The sequence below is a fragment of the Alligator mississippiensis genome, chromosome 2, assembly GCF_030867095.1.
Source record: "Alligator mississippiensis isolate rAllMis1 chromosome 2, rAllMis1, whole genome shotgun sequence".
Lineage (NCBI taxonomy): Eukaryota > Metazoa > Chordata > Crocodylia > Alligatoridae > Alligator > Alligator mississippiensis.
This window is the reverse complement of record NC_081825.1, coordinates 645,405-665,176: the sequence shown is the minus strand read 5'-3', so window position 1 is coordinate 665,176 and position 19,772 is coordinate 645,405. Positions and strand designations below refer to the sequence as shown.

General features: G+C 59.1%; 1 protein-coding gene across 1 annotated transcript; it reads right to left on the bottom strand.

Moving 5' to 3' along the window:
- Nucleotides 1-13,873: 13,873 nt before the first annotated feature.
- On the bottom strand, nucleotides 13,874-19,758 carry C2H2orf81 (chromosome 2 C2orf81 homolog). The gene is made up of 3 exons (XM_059721263.1): nucleotides 19,282-19,758; nucleotides 15,339-15,551; nucleotides 13,874-14,984 (listed from the first exon to the last, which is right to left on the bottom strand). Exons 1-3 carry the CDS (start codon nucleotides 19,504-19,506, stop codon nucleotides 14,040-14,042), a joined length of 1,383 nt encoding a protein of 460 aa, XP_059577246.1. The 5' UTR covers nucleotides 19,507-19,758; the 3' UTR covers nucleotides 13,874-14,039.
- Between the last annotated feature and the right edge of the window lie 14 nt (nucleotides 19,759-19,772).

The following is a 19,772-nucleotide window of genomic DNA, read 5'->3' as shown; positions in this document are numbered from 1 at the left end:
TCCCACCCCTGGCCCTGGGAAACAGGGGGGCTACAACCACCAACATCCTGCTGCTGCCAGGGGGGTCATGGATGCTGCAGAGACCCCCGGCCCAGGCCGTACCCCCGCTGCAGAGGAAGGCAAACCGCCCCAGTGAGGACCAGTCTGAGCGGGGCGAAATCCCTGCCTGCCCCAGTGCAGTGTCGGGCTAAGCCTGAGCGTGGGGCAAGACCCGCCAGCTGCTGGCCCGATTTTAAGAATCAGCAGCTGATAATCATAGATTTCATAGACATTAGGGCTGGAAGGGACCTTGCAAGATCACTGGGTCCAGCCCCCTGCCTGTGGTGAGCATGTTTGTTATTACCCTGAAATAAAAGTTAGGTTAACAATAATTTGGATTATTAAGAAGTATGAGCTTTGCAGCTGAATACAAGGCATGACCTGTGGCCTAGCAATGCCGCTGACCACAAGGCAGAATGATAGCTAAGCCTTACTTAGCAAGTAATCATTTTAACTGTGTTAAGCATTTTCTGAGCAAAATGTAGCAAGTGAATCTGTGTCTGTGTGCTGTAAAAATCAGCTACAGCAAGGAACAAGATAAGACAAAGAAGCCATTGTTCTAGGTACAGTGATCGTGTCCTTAAGAAGTATCTACTACTGCAAGTTTTTGCTAACATATCATAATTTTACTGTTACTTAACTTTTAGCTTTTAGAAAGTGCTAGTTCAGCTTAATAGAAATATGCTGTTCTGAAGATCTGTGAAGCACCGCCCAAGTATTGCTTTTTATTAACCCTGTAGTCTTGCCTTGTTGTAAGAAGCATAAAAGATCGCCCCACCCTTTAGGGGGGGCCATTTTGCCTCTTTGCTGGCTTAATGGTCATTGCTCGAGCAAATATACTGCGGTAAAACTTTACCCGTGTTGTCTGGTTCCTATGCAGCTAGACAACGAACTCCAGGGAGTTTTCTCCCACCACATGCCCAAGGGGCAGTAGGTCAGCTAGGGTCAAAGGACCCCAGCAAGATAAGCATCCAAATGCTTCTTCAAAGCATCCAGAATAGCTGCTTGCACCACCTCTGGGGGAGTCTGTTCTAGGCCTTGGGAGCTCGGACAGCAAAGAAGTTTTTCCTTATGTCCAGCCTAAAATGGACTTGCAGCACTGGCGATGCGAAGCGGGTGCCATGAGTTGCCTGAGGAGCCAAGGGGGTGTTCAGCCCTTTTAACACCTTTCCTACAGGTTGGGATGGACTCCCCTTGTGCTTCTAGGATCGCTTCCTTAAGGAGCAATCACTCTTCATTAACTCCCCTCCCTGTGAAATCATGGCCTCTCAGGGCCTCAAGAACAGGCCTCCTGAGCTTATGACAGTCGGCTTTCCTAAAGTCAAGGACGACTGCATTGCTGGCTGACTTGCCATCTTTGCAATGGATAGGGAAGGCGATCAGCTCGTGGTCACTGTCTCTCAGCTTCCCTTCGATTCTTTGGTCACTGATTAGATCAACCCCTGTGGCCAGCAGCAGGTCCAGCAGCGCCTTGCCTCTTGTCGACCCATAACCTTCTTGAGACAGGTAGAGCTTGTCCAACCATGTGAGGAAGCTTTGCGATCGATTGGATTTGGCCGAGTGCTCGTCCCTTGTGCAACATCCCTAAAATGACCTATCTCAACACATCCCGTCGATCACTCAGGGACCTTTATTGATGCCCAGGGGCAGCATGTGACAATGAGCCACCCAGCAAAGGCTCTCACCATACGCTGCGCCCAGGGATGCACACAGGAAGATGGATGTCTGAGCAGCCCATGATCGTCATCTGCGGGGCTCTGGCTTCAGTCTGCAGTGGAAGTTGCTGACTCTTTCTGCTCCTCTCCAGTGTTAAACCTTTAGTCCATCCATGGTGTCCCCAGCTGGTGCTCATTCACTGATGGTCCAGTCCCATGTACCTTGTCCTGCTGACGGGGGGTTTCTATCCACGCATGCTTCATGCACCAGGCATCTGGTAAGATATGGTTGTACAGCTGGAATTTTTCCATCCCTAATTGGGACTTTTAAGTACCAGGGCAGGTTAATTCCTACAGCTGCATTCTGGTCTTTGGCATGCGTGGGAGATGGGGTCGCTTCTCTGTTCAAAGCTCCTTTCACGCTCTCTACTCCCCCACCAAAAAAAATCTCTATCTCTGGAATGTGAGAACTGTGGTTACCAAGCTGCTCCCCTGCTTGGCCATAAGAGCCTGATGTTACTTTCTAGCATGTTCGTTAGCCACACTTAAATTGAATGTATTGAATGATAATCAATAAGCACTGAATATGCACTAAAATTCTAAACATTTGAAATTTTATCCATCACCAGCCAGGACCCTGCAGGGTCGGTGCAGCAGGAGCACTGGCACAGCTCAGCCCCATCCCCAGCCTGGGCTGCGGCAGCACCAGTGCCGCTGGGGGAGGCTTAAAACTCCCTGAAGCATGGCACAGAAAGGGGAGAAGGGGGTAACACCTAGGACATAACACCTGGGACATCCCCACAGTAGGACACAGCCATCATTGCGGCCCTAGACCATGACCCCACCAGCAGCAGCAGGACGTTGGTGGCTGTGGCCCCCCCTGTACCCCGAGGGCAGGGGCGGGGGCGATGCCTGGGGCTGTGTCAGGGTGATTGTGTTGTATGGCTCCAAGGTCAAACACAGTGTTTGTCTGGGCTGGTTTGGACGGGGCTGATCCTGCCTCAGGTGGGGCTGGGACTGGATGTGATCCCGCAGGTCCCTGCCAGCCCCGCGGCTCTGGGACTCTGCTTCCCAAGGAAAGTGTCAGCTCCCTGTTATGGGCTTCAGACCTGCTTGGGAGCAGGAGGGAGAAGTCCTGGGCGTGCTGCCTCCAGTCCCTGGCTGGCAAAGGGGATCCCGCTCCCCCTCCCCTCCCCACTGGGGCAAGGCCGACAGCCCCTGCTCCTCCGACACCAGGAGCTGCAGCAATTAATGCTGCTGCTGTTTGTGCTGCCCATGGCGAGCTGTGCGGCCAGATGCCAGAGCCGCAGAAGCCCTGTCCAGCCCGGGGGCTATACCCCACACCCCACACCTCTGCCCCGACTCGTCTCCCGCTTGCACTGCAGGAGGCAGAGCACGGGGCTGGCCCCGCACAGCCCTGCCCAGCTTCTCATGCTTGAAACCAGGCTGGGGGGAGAGGGTGACGGAAGCCCTGCAAGCACAGCCGCAGGGAAGGAGTGTGAATGCGCCGGAGGGTGGGAGTCAGAGCCGGAGCCGGAGCCAGCACCGTGGGATCTGGGGAGAGCTGGGCCAGGGCTAAGGGGGCACAGCGTGATGTGCAAGGTCCAGGGCAAGGATCCAGGGGACAACAACAGCACAGATTGTAAAGGGGTGGCCTGTTCCCGCCCGGTTCAGGGGCTGCTGCTGGGGAAGGCGAACGAGGGCACGGCTCGTGGGCATCCCACACAAAGGAGAGAGGACACTTCTGGGCTACGAGCAGGGCCAGCCCGGGCTGCCAGGCTGAAGCCACAGCAGAGCCCTCCATACGGTCGAATGCTGCCTCGGGTTCATTTGTCTGGCTGGGAGCTGAGCCCGCCCGCGGCGCAGCAGCTTGCTGCTTGGGGCCTTTTCAGCCAGGCTCCTGCCCCTTCCCGGAGCACCCGAGCATCCCCAGTACTGGCCAAGACAATTCCCCCAATTTGAACATGGATAGATGTCTCGGAGGCACCAGACCGCAAATGGCTGGTGCTGACTTGGTTCAGGAGCGCTTGGAGGGGCTGGATGGGCACAAGTCAGCCGGCCCGGACGACCTCCATCCACGGGTGCTGAAGGAGTTGGCCAGGGTCGTAGCTGAGCTCCTGGCACGGCTGTTTGAGCACTCGTGCTCTGGCCAGGCCCCCGAGGACTGGAAAAGGGCCAGCGTGGTGCCCATTTTTAAGAAGGGAGGAGCCAGGTAACTTTAGGCCAGTCAGTTGACCTCTATCTCTGGGAAAACACGGGAAAAAATCATCAAAGAGTGCATTTGTGCAGGCCCAGCAGGGGAAACGATGCTGAGGGGAAACCAGCACGGGTTCGTTGCAGGTAGATCCTGCCTGACAAACCTTGTAGCCTTTTACGACCAGGTGACTCACTGCCTGGACACAGGAGTGGAGGCCGATGTCATCTACCTGGACTTTAGGAAGGCCTTTGACACAGTTCTGCATCCTTCTCATTGGGAAGCTAGTGGACTGTGGAGTGGACGCCTGCACAGTCGGTGGGTGGCAACTGGCTCAGGGACCGCACCAGAGAGTGGGGGTGGACGGGTCGGTCTCAGCCTGGAGGGAGGTGGGCAGTGAGATCCCCAAGAGGTCGGTCCTTGGGCCAGTGTTATTTAATTGTATTTATTTGTTGTGGGAGACTCCCTCCTGAGGGGGACGGAGGGGCCAATCTGCCACCCCGACCCCTTAGCCCGGCAAGTCTGCTGCTTCCCGGGGGCCCGCATCTGGGACATTGCAGAGAGGATCCCAGCGCTCCTCCAACCCACAGACTACTATCCCATGCTCCTAATTCACGTGGGCACCAGTGACACGGCTCGGAGCGCTCCAGCCGGGGCATGAGGCGCTACAGGGATTTGGGAGCGGGGCTTAAGGGTCTGGGGGCACAGGTGGTGTTCTCGTCGATCCTCCCGGTCTCAGGCTATGGGCCAAGGAGGGAGAGGAGGATCCACATGGGCAACCAAAGACTGCGGCGCTGGTGTCATCGGGAAGGCTTTGGCTTTCATGACCACAGCCCGCTCTTTGGCGAGAGAGGCAGCGAGCTGCTGGGAAGAGATGGTCTCCACCTCTCTCCCCTAGGGAGGAGGCTCTTCTCAGCCACACTGGCTGACCTGCTCCACTGGGCTTTAAACTAAGCCCGTTGGGGGACGGGGGGACCACCACCACTGCTGGCCCGCTGAGCAACCCTTGCAAAGCCAGCGGATCATGGCACTCAAGGGAGCCCGCCCCAGCCCCAGCCCTGGTAAAACCTGTGGGCAAGGAAGGAGCCCCCCGGGGGGCACTTGCCTGCCTGTACACTAATGCCAGGAGCTTGGGGAATAAGCAGGAGGAGCTCATCCTCCTGCTCAGTGCAAACAATTACGATGTCATAGGGATCACGGAGACCTGGTGGGACTCCACCCATGACTGGACCATGGGGATAGATGGCTATACCCTGTACAGGAGGGATCGTGTAGAGACACGGGGCGGGGGTGTAGCTCTCTATGTTAAGGAAAGCTACGCGTCCCTGCAAGCCGATATTGGTGACCAGGGTGGACGGCTGGAGACCCTCTGGGTTAAAATCCGTGGGGAACACGGCACAGGGGACACAATGGTGGGAGTCTACTACAGACCTCCCACCCAAAGTCCTGAGCTAGACCAGGAGTTTGCCCAGGAACTGGCTGAGGCAGCTTGCTCCAGGACCATGGTTGTCATGGGTGACTTCAATTACCCAGACATCTCGTGGGAGGATCGCTCAGCAACATCTGAGCGGTCGCAGAGCTTCCTCTCATGCGTGGATGACCTCTACCTGACTCAAGAAGTCTATGGGCCAACGAGAGGCAAAGCACTGCTCGACCTGGTACTGGCTACTGGGGATGACCTAGTCGGCGACCTAGTGATCGATGGGAAGCTGGGTGACAGTGACCACGAGATGATCACCTTCACCATCCACCGTAAAGCTGGCAAGTCAGTCAGCAACACGCAAGTCCTTGACTTCAGGAAAGCCGACTTTGGCAAGCTCAGGAGGCTTGTCAGTGAGGCCCTAAGGGACTGTGACCACGGGGAGAGGGGAGTTCAAGAAGAGTGGTTGCTCCTCAAGGGAGTGATCCTCAATGCACAAACTAAGTCTATTCCATCTCGGAGGAAAGGCAGCAAGAGGGCACAGCAGCCCCCCTGGCTCTCCAGGGACCTAGCAGACCTCCTGAGGCTAAAAAGAAAGGCCTACAAAGGATGGAGGATGGGAGTCACCTCCAAGGAGGATTATTCTGCACTGGTCCGGTCCTGTAGGGAGCAGACCAGGAAAGCCAAGGCTGCAACTGAACTCCAGCTAGCTTTGAGCATCAAGGACAATAAAAAGTCCTTTCTCAGATATGTGGGGAGCCGGAGGAAAAGCAGGGGCAACGTTGGACCCCTGCTGAACCAGATGGGGCAACTGACAACTGACGCCCAGGAAAAAGCCAACCTATTAAATAGGTACTTTGCGTCGGTCTTTCATCAGCCCCATGGGACGCCCATGGCCACTGCAGGACAGGGAAGTCCGGGTGAGGGTGATCCCCTGCCCTTCATTCATGCTGACTTCGTGAAGGAACATCTTGAGAAGCTGGATACCTTCAAGTCAGCCAGCCCTGACAATCTTCACCCCAGGGTACTCGAGGAGCTGGCGAGCATCATAGCCCAGCCTCTAGCGCGGATCTTTGAAAACTCTTGGCGCTCTGGTGTCGTGCCCGAAGACTGGAAGAAGGCCAATGTGGTGCCTATCTTCAAGAAAGGGAGGAAAATGGATCCGGCTAACTATAGGCCCATCACCCTGACTTCTATCCCGGGGAAGATCTTAGAAAAGTTTATTAAGGAGGCCATCCTTAATGGACTGGCTGACGCCAACATCTTAAGGGATAGCCAGCACGGGTTTGTTGCGGGTAGGTCTTGCTTGACCACTCTCATTTCCTTCTACGACCAGGTGACCTATCACCTGGACAAGGGAGAAGAGATTGATGTCATATATCTTGACTTCCAAAAAGCCTTCGATCTGGTGTCCCATGATCGCCTCTTGGAGAAACTGGCCAATTGTCGCCTTGGGTCCTCCACGATCCACTGGCTGGAAAATTGGCTCCGTGGTCGGACCCAGAGGGTGGTGGTCGATGGAAGTCACTCATCGTGGTGTCCTGTGACCAGTGGGGTCCCCCAGGGCTCTGTCCTTGGACCCATACTGTTCAACATCTTCATTAATGATGTGGACACTGGAGTCAGAAGCGGACTGGCCAAGTTCGCCGATGACACCAAACTTTGGGGAAAAGCATCCACACCTGAGGACAGGCGGGCGATTCAGGCTGACCTGGACAGGCTCAGCAAATCAAAGGACAAGAACCTGATGGTGTTCAACGCCGATAAATGCAAGGTTCTCCACCTTGGGAGGAAAAACCTGCAGCATCCTTATAGGCTCGGCAGTGCTACGTTGGCTAGCACTACGGAAGAAAGAGACTTGGGGGTCATCATTGACCACAAGATGAACATGAGCCTGCAGTGCGATGCTGCGGCTAGTAAAGCGACCAAAACGCTGGCTTGCATCCATAGATGCTTCTCAAGCAAATCCCGGGACGTCATTCTCCCCTTGTACTCGGCCTTAGTGAGGCCGCAGCTGGAGTACTGCGTCCAGTTTTGGGCTCCACAATTCAAAAAGGATGTGGAGAAGCTTGAGAGAGTCCAGAGAAGAGCCACGCGCATGATCAGGGGTCAGGGAAGCAGACCCTACGATGACAGGCTGAGAGCCCTGGGGCTTTTTAGCCTGGAAAAGCGCAGGCTCAGGGGTGATCTGATGGCCACCTACAAGTTTATCAGGGGTGACCACCAGTATGTGGGGGAACGTTTGTTCACCAGAGCGCCCCAAGGGATGACGATGAGGTCGAATGGTCATAAACTACTACAAGATCGTTTCAGGCTGGACATAAGGAAGAATTTCTTTACTGTCCGAGCCCCCAAGGTCTGGAACAGCCTGCCACCGGAGGTGGTTCAAGCGCCTTCATTGAACACCTTCAAGATGAAACTGGATGCTTATCTTGCTGGGATCCTATGACCCCAGCTGACGTCCTGCCCTTTGGGCGGGGGGCTGGACTCCATGATCTTCCGAGGTCCCTTCCAGCCCTAATGTCTATGACATCTATGAAATCTATAATGTCTTCACCAGCGATTTGGATGAGGGTGTGGAGAGCACCCTGTCCACGTTCACAGAAGACACCAAGTTCTGGGACAAAGTTAGTACAGTGGAGGGCAGGGAGAGGATACAGGCTGACCTGGACAGGTTGGAGCAATGGGCGGAACGAAACAGGATGCCATTCAACAAAGATAAATGCAAGGCACTCCACCTGGGGAGGAGGAATCCCAGCACACCTACACGTTGTGGGACGACCTCCTCAGCAGCTCGGAGGCAGAGAGGGATCTTGGTGTCATAGCTGACTCCAAGAGGAACATGAGCCGGCAGTGTAACGAGGCCATCAACAAAGCCAATCGCACCTTGTCGTGCATTAGCAGATGCACGACCAACAGACCGAGGGAGGTGATGCTCCCCCTCTATGCGGCACTGGTCAGGCCGCAGTTGGAGTACCGTGTCCAGGTCTGGGCGCCGCACTTCAGGAGGGACGTGGAGGGTCTGGAGAAGGGTCCAGAGAAGCGCGACTCGCATGAGTAGTGGTCTCTGTGCAAGACCCTACAAGGGAAGGTTGAGAGATCTGGATCTCTTCAGCCTTCACAAGAGACAGCTGAGGGGAGACCTTGTAGCCACCTATAAGTTTATTGAGGGAGGACAACAGAGAGTTGGAGACGCGCTACTTACCAGGGCACTCCTAGGAGTAACCAGGAACAATGGGTGCAAACTCGTAGAGAGTAGATTTGGGTTAGACATTAGGAAGAAATGTTTCACAGTAAGTAAGGGTGGCCAGGGTGTGGAACGGGCTGTCAGGAGGCGTGGGGCTGTCACCTAACTCGGAGGTCTTCAAGAGGAGGCTAAATAGACACCAGGCTGGGGTCATCTGACCTCGGTCCTTTCCCTGCCAGGGGCAGGGGGTCGGACACGACGACCCTTCGGGGTCCCTTCCGACTCGACAATCTATGAATCCACAAATCTCACGGCCGGCCGCAGGAATACACGATCTTTAAACCTGCTGCCGTTTGCTGCCTGAAGCGTGTCTCAGTCTGCCCCAGTCACAGCACAGACTCACAGACAACGAGGGCAGGAAGGGACCTCAGGAGGTCACGTCTAGTCCAACCTCCTGCTCCAAGCAGGACCAGCCCCAACTGTGTCATCCCAGACAAGGCTTTGTCTACCCGGGTCTTCAACACCTCCAAGGACGGAGACGCCACCACCTCTCTGGGGAGCCTCTTCCAGCGCTTCACCACCCTCCTCAGGAGAAAGTTTTTCCTACTATCCAACCTCAACTTCCCTTGCTGCAGCTTGAGCCCATTGCTCCTTGTCCTGCCATCTGCCCCCACTGAGAACAGCCCGGCCCCATCCTCTTTGCAGCCCCCCTTTGGCTAGCTGAAGGCTGCTATTCAATCCCCTGCCGTGGTTCTCTTCTGCAGGCCAAATGTACCATCTTCAAACCGAATAAACCAAGCAAACAAAACCCTTATTGTCCTGGACATGGGGAGAGGTCTGCCGTGGCTTCAGCCTTCCCCGCCAAGCCTGCCCTCCTTGTAGCCCAGCAATCTCCCATCTCTGGTGCGTCTCCTCCTCCTCTCCCTCTGCTTCTGCCTGCCGGGGATTTAATTCCCTCCTCAGCCTCCCCACGGCTGCAGCCCCCGGGCTGGGCCGGGCCGGCTGCCTCCATCGTATCCCCCCTCCGCCTTGCTCTCTCCTTCCCCAGCTGAAGAGTCCTGGCCTTTTCAGTCTCTCCTGGTCTGGCAGCTGCCCAGGCACCTGGTCTTTTTGGTTGCCTCGCTTGGGACATTACAAATAATAAGGATGGTTCAAAACCTGGGAAGGTGACAAGCAAAATCCTGATGTGAAACCACAGATGTTACAGGTGATACAACGGTTGAAAACCTACTGGGAAATTTTCCCTCGTCGCCAAACAAAGCCGGTCACCTGGGCTGGACGTGTCCCCGGGTGTTTCCTGGCACCGCTGACCCGCTCCACTGGCAAAACGCACGTTGCTCGCTGGTCTCACAGGACAACGGGTGACATTACCTGCTTCCGGAGACGCGCCTGTAACGGGCAAGCTGATTATGCTCAGGCTCTTAGCATAACTTGAGGCCTTCCCGGATCTAAGCAATTAAATTGCACAACATGCCTTATAACACACTGGGAAAAGTGAGTGCTGTGATTGTACGGTGGGCTAACCAGGTACAGTAGTTTCCCTAGAAGGAAAGAAAACCAAAACCAGAATAGGATTGGAGTACCTTGTCTAAAACGATGAGGTGAGAAACTTGAGGACTGGACAGTTTGAGGTGCGAAAGTTAGACGAGTAGTGGACAGACAAAGAGACAGTGTGTGTTTGTGTTGCCACACTGGTGAGACAGGAGCAACCTTGGGATTCTTGTTCGAACAACGAGGAATCCAGACACCAACATCCCGCGCGCCCAGCACAGGACCTGAGACCGGTACCACCGAAGGTCACTGCTGTAACGCCTGAAGGAGCCGCTTGCCAGGTCATATTGCAAGGAAGAATACCTGTAATGAGCTTAGGGGTTACTAATAAAGTTCACTTGATAGCAAATCGGACGAGGGGCTGTGTCAATCCTCGGGGGTCTCTGGTAAAAGGAATCCTGGGGCAACGGCGCCCTGCCAATCTGCAGGATTTCTGGAGATTGCCAGGGCCAGCTCCCTGAGGGCGGGGGGAGGCCAGGATGGTCCGGGAGGGTCCTGGGGTGGGAGCCACCACCCAGCTGTGGCACAAGAAGGGTACGGGCACCTGCTTGGCGTTGCTTTGCTGCCGCAGCCGTGGCTATGAGTCTACAGACGGATGTTCCTGGCTGCCTCCTTCCACCCTTAGCCGCTAGCCCTGCCCGGTTGTGAACCCCGGCGCACTAGCAGGTGCTAGCCGGACAGGGCACTATGGTGTGTCTGGCTCTGAGAGCAGCTGTGACCTCCCATGGTGACCGCACAACTCCTGCCCCACTCCTCCAGCCTCACACCTCACTGGGGCTTCGGTCTTCCTGGCTTTGGCCCCTTTTCTCTGCCTGCACCTCTCAGCCTACGTCTGCTGCCTTGGACCTTTGCTTCTGGCCCCCTGTTGAACTGCATCCTGTTTCGTTCTGCCCATTGCTCCAACCTGTCCAGGTCTGCCTGTATCCTCTCCCTGCCCTCCAGTGTCTTAACTTTGCCCCAGAACTTGGTGTCATCTGTGAACTTGGACAGGGTGCTCTCCATGCCCTCGTCCAAATCGCTGATGAAGACATTAAATAACACCGGCCCAAGGACCAACCCCTGCAGGACCCTACTGCTCACCTCCCGCCAGGTCGAAAACGACCTGTCCACCACCCCTCTATGATGGGGGGACTCCATCGCTGGAGGTTCAAGGAGAGGCTGGACGGGCACTGGTGGGGGATGCTCTAGGTGCAGCGATGCCTGTGCTCTGCTGTGGGGTGTCCCAGGCTTCGGGGCTGTGCTGGTTGCTGCCCCCCCCCCCCCCCGCCCCGACTCAATGACCTTGGCCCAGGGCCGTGCAACCTGCTCTTGGAAACTCCCAGGGTTGCAGACTCCACCACGTCTCTAAGGGCCTGTTCCAACACCTGCCCCCCAGAGTCACAAAGTTTTCCCTCACCCCCAGCCTCAGTTTCCCCTGCTGCAGCTTGAGGCCGTTGCTCCGAGTCTTGCCCCCCGTGGCGGCAGAGAGGAGCCCGTCTCCAGCCTCGGCCATCGCCCTGCAGGGATTTGCAGCCTGTGATCAAACCCCGCTCAGTCTTCTCTTCTCCAGACTCAGTCCCCGCAGCCCCTCCACCCTGTGCTCATCTCTTGCCTCCCAGGCCCCGATCGTTTGGGTTGCTCTGCGCTGGGCTGTTTCCAACCTGCCCATGTCCTTCTGGTAGTGCCGGGCCCAGACCTGGACGCAGTCTCCAGCGCTGGGTAGAGCAGGAGAACCACTGCCCTTGCTTGCCCAGTGACTCTCCTGTTCGTACAGCCCAGGAGGTGGCTGGCGGTGTTTGCATCCAGAGCTCACGGCCGGCTCCTGTGCAGTGTGTGGGCTACTCAGTGCACCCCCAGGTCCCTCTGCAGCGCTGCAGCCGGGCCGGGTGCACCCAGGCTGTGCTGGTGCATGGGATTATCCCACCCCCAGGACATGACTTTGCACTGATCCTCACTAGATCTCATCTGCTTGGTTGAGAAACCTTTCTCCTGCCTCCCCAGGTCGCTCTGGACCCTAGCGCTCCTGGCAAGGTTGGTTCAGCTCAGCTCTGCCCGCAGCTTTGGTCCCAGGGCCCTGGCCTGCCAGCTGACCTCCCCCCTGCAGCTCCTGTCCGGTTCCCCTTGCTTGTCAGTCCTCTCCTTACCCCTAGCGGCTGGCCCAAGGCTCCTGCACACCCAGGCCGGCAGCCGCCCGGCAGCACTGGAACGTGTGCCTGGAAGCATCCCGCGGGTCTCAATGCCCAGATCCACCCAGCCGCCCTGCTGCTGCCTCTCAGACTGAGCCTTCGCCCCAGTTGTAGACTCACGCTTGTCCCTCCTTTGTTCACGACCTGACCGGTCTCAGGGAGATGGGCGTCTCACCATCACACCGTTTTCACTGCTACTGAGCTGCGTACACGTCCCAGCTCCTGTCCAGCAAACTTTAAAAACACTTTCTCCTTTAAAGAAGACAAATGTGGGAAACCGCAGCTTTTCCCTTGCAGGCTGGCAGAGGTCAAGGTGCAGTTAGCCTTCCTGACCGCGTCCTCGCATTGGCGGCTCATGTCCATCCTGGAGTCAACAACAACTCCAAGCTCCCTTTCTGCTGCCGTGTTGACAAGAAGGGTGTTCCCAGCCCGTCGGTGTGATGCTGGTTCCTTCTCCCTAGATGCAGCACCTTGCACTTGTCTGCGCTGAACTCCATCCCACTCTCATCCGCCCCATTGCTATTTTAATTAAAACAGGCCTAGACTCGTACGCCTACCTCTGTAATCTTCCTAAATCTAGCTGGATCCTGTCCCTCCCCTCCAGTGTCCCCACCTCGCCCCACAACTTGGTGCCGTCAGTGAATTTGGATAGCGTGCTTTCCACACCCACATCCAGATCGCTGATAAAGATGTTGAACAGTACAGGCCCCAGGACCGAGCCCCGGGGGACCCCACTGCCCACGTCCCTCCAGGTCAAATAGGACCCATTTACCACCGCTCTCTGGGTGCGACCATTGAGCCAATTTGCCACCCATCATCTGACTGTGTAGGCATTAGACCTGTACAAATAGGGAACTATTCGATTTGGATTCGGCCGATTCGGATGCCAGAGATTTGATTCGGCCGAATCGCTTCAGAAGATTTGGAGCTGATTCAGAGATTCAGCCATAGAGTATAATGGGGAATCAATGAAATACCTATAACTTTGTTGTCTTTTGGCCGATTTGGATGAAACATGCAGGGATGGTAGACTCCCTCTGAGCTCGGAGGATCATCTCCTTGAGAAACAGCCACCCGTCTTGGACTCCCATCTCACTGAAGCTCCGGGACCCCAATGCCTCTCCTGCTAACCTCCTTAGCTCACGGAAGTCGGCCCTCCTGAAGTCGAGGACCAATGTCTTGCTGCTTGCTTTCACCGCCCTGCGCTGGATGGTGAATTGCAACAGGTGATGATCGCTAGCGCCCAGGTGGTCGAGCACCTGCAGACCCCGCACCAGGACCAAGTCCAGCAAGGCATTTCCCCTGGTGGGACTGTGCACCTCCTGGGTTAGGTGGAGGTCCTGTATCCCGGCTAGGACCCTACGTGAGCGGTCGGACCTGGCTGATATCCAACCTCAACTTCCCTTGCTGCAGCCTGAGCCCATTGCTCCTTGTCCTGTCATCTGCCCCCACTGAAACCAGCCCAGCTCCGTCCTCTTTGCAGCCCCCCTGCAGGGAGGTGAAGGCTGCTATTCAAACCCCCTTGGTCGTCTCTTCTCCACACTAAATCAGCCCAGTTCCCTCAGCCTGTCCCCACCAGTCCTACCCTCCAGTCCCCCAGCCATTTTCGCTGCTAGGAGTGGAGCTGGGCAGGGCACCGGCCGAGGAAAGCAGGCAGCCAAGTCACATGGGCACACAGGAGGTTTATTGCTGCGGCTCGGTCTGGCAGGGAGCCCCATGCTGGGGTCCCGACTCCACGGGCTTGCGAAGGAGGACACCACGTGCAACGTGCAGTCCAGCAGCCAGAGCTTGGGCCATGCAATGGAGGGGGGGCTTGGCCCTGCCCCACTCACAAGCCCTCTGACTCCGTCAGCATGATGGATGGCGGTAGAATCGAGGGCTGGATCTGGGGCACGCGGTCCGGGAGCAGCTGCTTCACGGCCACGGGGGGGAAGGGCATCGCAGGCCAGATGGGCCTCAGCGCCCTCAGGGCCGCTCTGGGGGCAGGGGCAGCGGTGAGGTCCTGCCCCTGCGACGGGCTCTGCAGGTGCCCACGTTTCACGCTGCGGCTGTCCCGGATGGTCACGCCGGGCGCCAGTTTGATGGCGTCCAGGAGGATGCTGGGCTCACACTGCACCAGGCTGCCGGGCTCCAGGATCCTCTCCGCACCTGCCATGTGCGGCGCCAGCTTCTCTGGAGCCCGGGCCTTGGGCACGACCCTGTCCAGCAGAGCCCTGGAGGCCTGGGGGGGCCACAAGCTGCTGAGCTCCTCCGGCTGGCGGGAGAGGCTGCGGGCCACCTCCAGCTGCTTGGCCTCCAGCAGCGGGTCCAGCACCTCCACCTGGGGCCGGACCCAGCGCTTGGGCAGCCGGGCGAGGTCCACCTTGGGGGTGGCCACCACGGCCCCCGACGCGTCGTACAGCAGGTCCCGCACTTGCGGCGGCCTCCCCATCTGGATCTTGAGCAGGTTGCTGCAGGACGGGGGCAGGAGCTGGCTGGGCCCCTCCCGGCGCACCAGCCCCTTCTCCGTCTCCTGCAGCGGGCGCTCAATGCCCTGCAGCCCGGCAGAGCGCTGGCGGCCGCGGCGGGGCTTGCGGACCCGGCTGGCCCTGGGCGGCGGTGGCGGGGGCTTCGGGGGAGACCGTTCTTCCGAAGGCTTGGCAGCCAGGACCTCTGCCTCGCGCTCCTCGGGGCTCTGATGCGAGGGGGGGCACTGGGACGGCTCAGGGGAGCCGACGGGCGATGGCGTCGCTGGGGGGAAGAGCGTCTCCTCTGGGGGCATTTCTGAAGCCTCCTGTGGGGCACGTGAAGCTGTGAACAGCGCCGAGCGAGCGGGGCCGGTGGAGGGGAGTGCACCAAGGGGCTGCACAGCTCTGGCAGACAGCGAGCGGCTGGGAGCATGCCAGGCTCACGCCTGGGGGCTGCTCCCAGGCCCCTGCCCCTGCCCCGAGCCTGGGCAGCCACGGAGCAAGGGCTCGGTCACTGCTGGTGGCACAGGAAGGGCAGAAGTGTCCCAGGGATTCCCGCCCGCCCGCCCGGGGAAGGAGGCACCCACAGGCCCAGCCCTGCTGCGATGGACCCCAAGCAGTGCCCGGCCTGGGGCAGGGGAGACCGGGAAGCTGCTTTCCCTTGCCAGGACCCCCCATACCTTTCTCTGCTCCGGGAGTGGGGTCAGGCTGCGGCGCACGATGGGGACGGAGCCCTGGGCCCAGGAGTCGGTGACGCAGGCCGCCGGCTCCTCATCCTCCTGCCACGTGGCGTCCTCGGCCAGGCCAGCCTCGCCCTCGTCCCGCACCAGGAAGCGCCACTCGGCGATCTGCAGCATGGCCTCGCGCGCCTGGCTGACGGTGAATGGGACGCACTGCGGGAGCACGTGGGCGCGCTCAGCCTGAAGCCCCGGCCACGGCGGCACTGGGGCTGGTGGACAGCATTGGCTAGAAGGGCGCTGGCGAGGAGGGGGTGAAGGGGATCCTGCGAGTGTGGGAGCCCATATAGACATGGGTGTTATGCTATAGGCGCCGGAGGGCTAGGGCAGGAGCTGTTACAGCCCACTTTGGCTCTCGCTCTGTGCCGCTCCCCACGGCATCGGGTTCAGGACCCGGCAGCTCCGCTCATGCCCCACGTGTCAGCGGGCAAGGGCCAAGGTGGGGGCAGCACCCGGAAGGAGCCCCGAGGCACCTGCCCACCCAGCCGGGAGCAGGCGGAGGTGACCCCTGCCCTGCTGCGCTGTCTTGCAACGGGCCGGGCGTCTCCGCAGCCCCGCGCAGCTCTGCTGGGCTCCCCGCCGCGGCCACGTGCTCGCAGCCAGATGGCCCGGGCCCTCGGGGCTGCGCCAGGCTGCCCCATCTGCCGCAGCATCGCTGGGCCACATGCGGCTTGCTTCCCTCGCCCCTCGGGGCAGGGGTTGAGGCAGGGGCAGAGGCCTGCAGTGGAGGCCGTCGGGTCCCATCCTGCTTGGAGCTGGGTGAAATTACATGAAATGACTGTACTTGCTTGAGTATAAGATGCCCCAAATAAAAGACAACCCCCCCCACAGCTCCGGTCTATACAGGACACCTATCAGTTTGTTATCGTTCTCCGGGCACAGAATCGACTTATTGGAGGTTTGCTTTAAAATGGTCCCTGCTGCAGCAGGGCAATAAATCTGGGGTCTGGGTGGACCCTCGCCCTCTGCCCCCCACTTCTTCCCCCTGCAGCCCCTTCCTGTCAGACCCAGCCCTCCCTGAGCACATGGAAGTGGGGGCACATCTGAAAATACTGACTTGCTGCTCCACGTGTCAGGGGGTTTAAGCCTCCCCCAGCAGCGCTGGTGCTGCTACAGTCCGGGCTGGGCATGGTGCTGGGCTGGGCCAATGCTCCTGCTGCACCGACCCCGCAGGGTCCTGACTGGAGGGTCTTGCCCCTGCGCTCAGGCTCAGCCCTGCGCTGAATTGGGGCAGGGAGGGATTTCCCCCCTGCTTAGACTGGTCCAGACTGGGGGGCTTTGCCTTCCTCTGCAGCGGGGGCACGGCCTGGGCCTAGGCTTTGTGCATTGCCTGCAAGCTGGAGCGCCTGGGCCTCCACAAATGGGCTTTCAAGGGATACTTTTGCACCTACTCGTACACAGCGCCGGGCAGGCTGGCGGTGTACACCTAACACGGGGTGGGGGGGTGTCATAGATGTAGATGTAGGGTCGGAGGGACCGGAGCAGATCATCGAGTCCAACCTCCTGCCCTGGGCAGGAATGAATACTGGACTCATATGACCCCCACTAAGTTAAGTTCATATGACCCCAGCTAGGTAGTTATCCAGCCTCCTTTTAAAGACCCCCAGGGTAGGAGGGCGCACCACTTCCCTTGGAAGTTGGTTCCAGATCCTAGCCGCCCTGACAGTGAAGCAGCGCCTCCTGATGTCTAGTCTGAACCTGCTCTCTAACAACTTATGGCCGTTGTTCCTTGTTACTCCGGGAGGTGCTCAGGGGAACAAGGCCTCTCCCATTCACCCCTGGTTCCCCCCAGTAAGTTTATAGGCAGCCCCCAGGTCCCCCCCCAGCCTTCTCTTGTGGAGGCTGAACAGGTTCAGGTCCCGTCGCCTCTCCTTATAGGGCCTGCCCTGATCCTGACCATGCGGGTGGCCTCCTCTGGACCCTCTCCATGCTGTCCACACCCCTCTTGAAGTGCACCACCCAGAACTGGACGCAGTACTCCAGCTGCGGCCTGACCAGTGCCACGTAGAGGGGGAGGATCACCTCCTTGGCCCTGCTTGAGATGCATCTGTGGATGCATGACAAGGTACGGTTGGCCTTCCTGACCGTGTCCCCACAGTCAGCCCAGGTTCATTTTGGCATCAATAATGACTCCAAGATCCTTTCCTGCCTCTGCACTGATGAGAAGGGAGTTCCCCAGCCTGTAGGTCTGCTGCTGGTGTCGTCTCCAGGTGCAGCACCTTGCACTTGTCAGTGTTGAAACCCATCCTGTTCTCATCTGCCCACCCCTGTAACCTGTCTAGGTCTAATTGCAGCCTATTCCTCCCTTCCAGCATGCCCACTTCCCCCCACATCTTAGTGTCATCCGCGAATTTGAACAAGGTGCTTTTCACCCCCTCGCCCAAGTTGCTGATGAAGAAGTTGAACAGTGCGGGCCAGAGGACCGAGCCCTGGGGGACCCCACTGCCCACATCACTCCAGGTCGAATAAGACCACCCCACCTCTCTGGGTGCAGCCCTCCAGCCAGTTAGCGACCCATCTGACCGTGTAGGCATCAATGCCTACACAGTCCCCTAGATTTTTAATGAGGATGGGGTGAGAGACAGTGTCGAAGGCCTTCCTAAAGTCCAAGTAGACTACGTCCACCGCGACACCTGCGTCCAAGGCTTTTGTGACCTGGTCGTAGAAGGCCCCAGGTTGGTCTGAGAGGACCGGCCTCTAATGAAGCCGTGCTGGTTGTCCCTAAGCATGATCTCCCCTGCCGGCCCCTCGCAGATGTGCTCCTCGATAATTTTCTCAAAGAGCTTCCCCAGGACCGAGGTAAGACTAACGGGCCTGTAGTTTCCTGGGTCCCCCTTCCTCCCTTTTTTGAAAATGGGGACCACGTTGGCCCTTTTCCAGTCCTCCGGCACCTCGCCAGAGCACCACGAGTGCTTGTAAAGCCGTGCCAGGGGTCCCGCAATGACCTCTGCCAATTCCCTCAGCACTCGGGGGTGGAGATCGTCTGGACCTGCTGATTTAAACACGTCCAGTCCCTCCAGGAGATCCCTGACTAGGTCCTCACTGACCCTGGGCCTGGCTGTGCCCCTCCTTAGTTCGTCCAGGATCCCGGTGGGGGGATGTCCCGGTCCGTGCCCAGAAATACGGAGGCAAAGAATCTATTAAAGAGGTCAGCTTTATCACCTGGTGCAACCACCAGATTGCCAAGCGTGTCCTGCAGGGCCCCACGTTACCCGGTGCTTTCTTTTTACTCCCCATGCATTTAAAAAAGGACGTCTTGTTATCTTTGATCCTGGTCACTAGTCCCAGTTCTGCCTCCACCTTGGCCTTCCTAACAGGCCTCCTACAGCCTCCTTTTTAGCTTTGAGACGTTCCTGAATGCCTTTGGTGATCCAGGGGGCTTTTGAGCACTCTTGTCCCTTTTGATTCGCGTCGGGCCTGTTGCCCCTTGTGCTCGGAGGATCGTCTCCCTAAGGAACGACCGCTTGTCTTGGACTCCCAACTCCCGTCCCCGCCCGGACCGCGATGCCTCTCGTACCAATCTCCTCAACTCCTTAAAGTCGGCCCTCCTGAAGTCCAGGGCTGCTGCCTTGCTGCAGGGCTTGGACGCCCCGCGCTGGACGGACGATCGCTGTCGCCCAGGCGGCCGAGCGCCCGCAGCCCCTCGCCAGGTCCTCGCCCGCGGCCAGCACCAGGTCCAACACGGCATTTCCCTGCAGGCTCTGTCCCCAGCGGGCCACGCGGGGGGATCGTGGCCCCCAGACACGGGGCAGCCAAGAGCTGGGAGGGATCCCGCCCGGCTCGGCAACGGGGGTCGGGCTCTGGGCAGGGAGCGCGGGGCCTGCACCTGGATGCTGCGCGCACACACACAGACACACACGCCCCGCCCCGCCCCGCCCGGGCTCACCTGCCGCACCAGGTGGACGCGGTCGCAGGCGTCCAGCGCGCGGTCCAGCAGCGCCGCCAGCGCATCGCCCGCCGCGTCCTCGCCCTCCTCGGCGCCCACCAGCGCCAGCCACTCCGCCTCGGCCAGCCGGCCCGGCACCACGTCGGCCGGCGGCACCGGCACCGTGGGCGGCCGCGACCGCTCCGCGCGCGACTTGGACGGCGGCACCCGGTCCCGCGACGCCATGGTCCCGCGCCCCGCGCCCGCGCCCGCTGCCGGGGGTGCTCACGGAGCGGGCGCGGCCCGAGGGCCCCCACGCGTGTCCCCCACGGGACACCCCACGTGACACCTACACGGGTCCCCACGCGCACCCACAGCACGCCCACGCACCCCCGCACGGGCCCCCCACGCGCGATCCCCGCGGGACACCCCGCGTGGCCCCGCCCACGCGCCCCCCACGTGGGGCGCCGCCCCGCTCACTGCCACCTCCCCGGCCGCGTCCCCGTCGCCCG

Coding starts and splice junctions, on each gene's coding strand:
- C2H2orf81 (XM_059721263.1), bottom strand. CDS start 19,506: ATGGCGTCGCGGGACCGGGTGCCGCCGTCCAAGTCGCGCGCGGAGCGG. Junction 15,552..19,281: donor GCGTCCACCTGGTGCGGCAG/GTGAGCCCGGGC, acceptor GTGCTCCCGCAG/TGCGTCCCATTCACCGTCAG. Junction 14,985..15,338: donor CACTCCCGGAGCAGAGAAAG/GTATGGGGGGTC, acceptor CGTGCCCCACAG/GAGGCTTCAGAAATGCCCCC.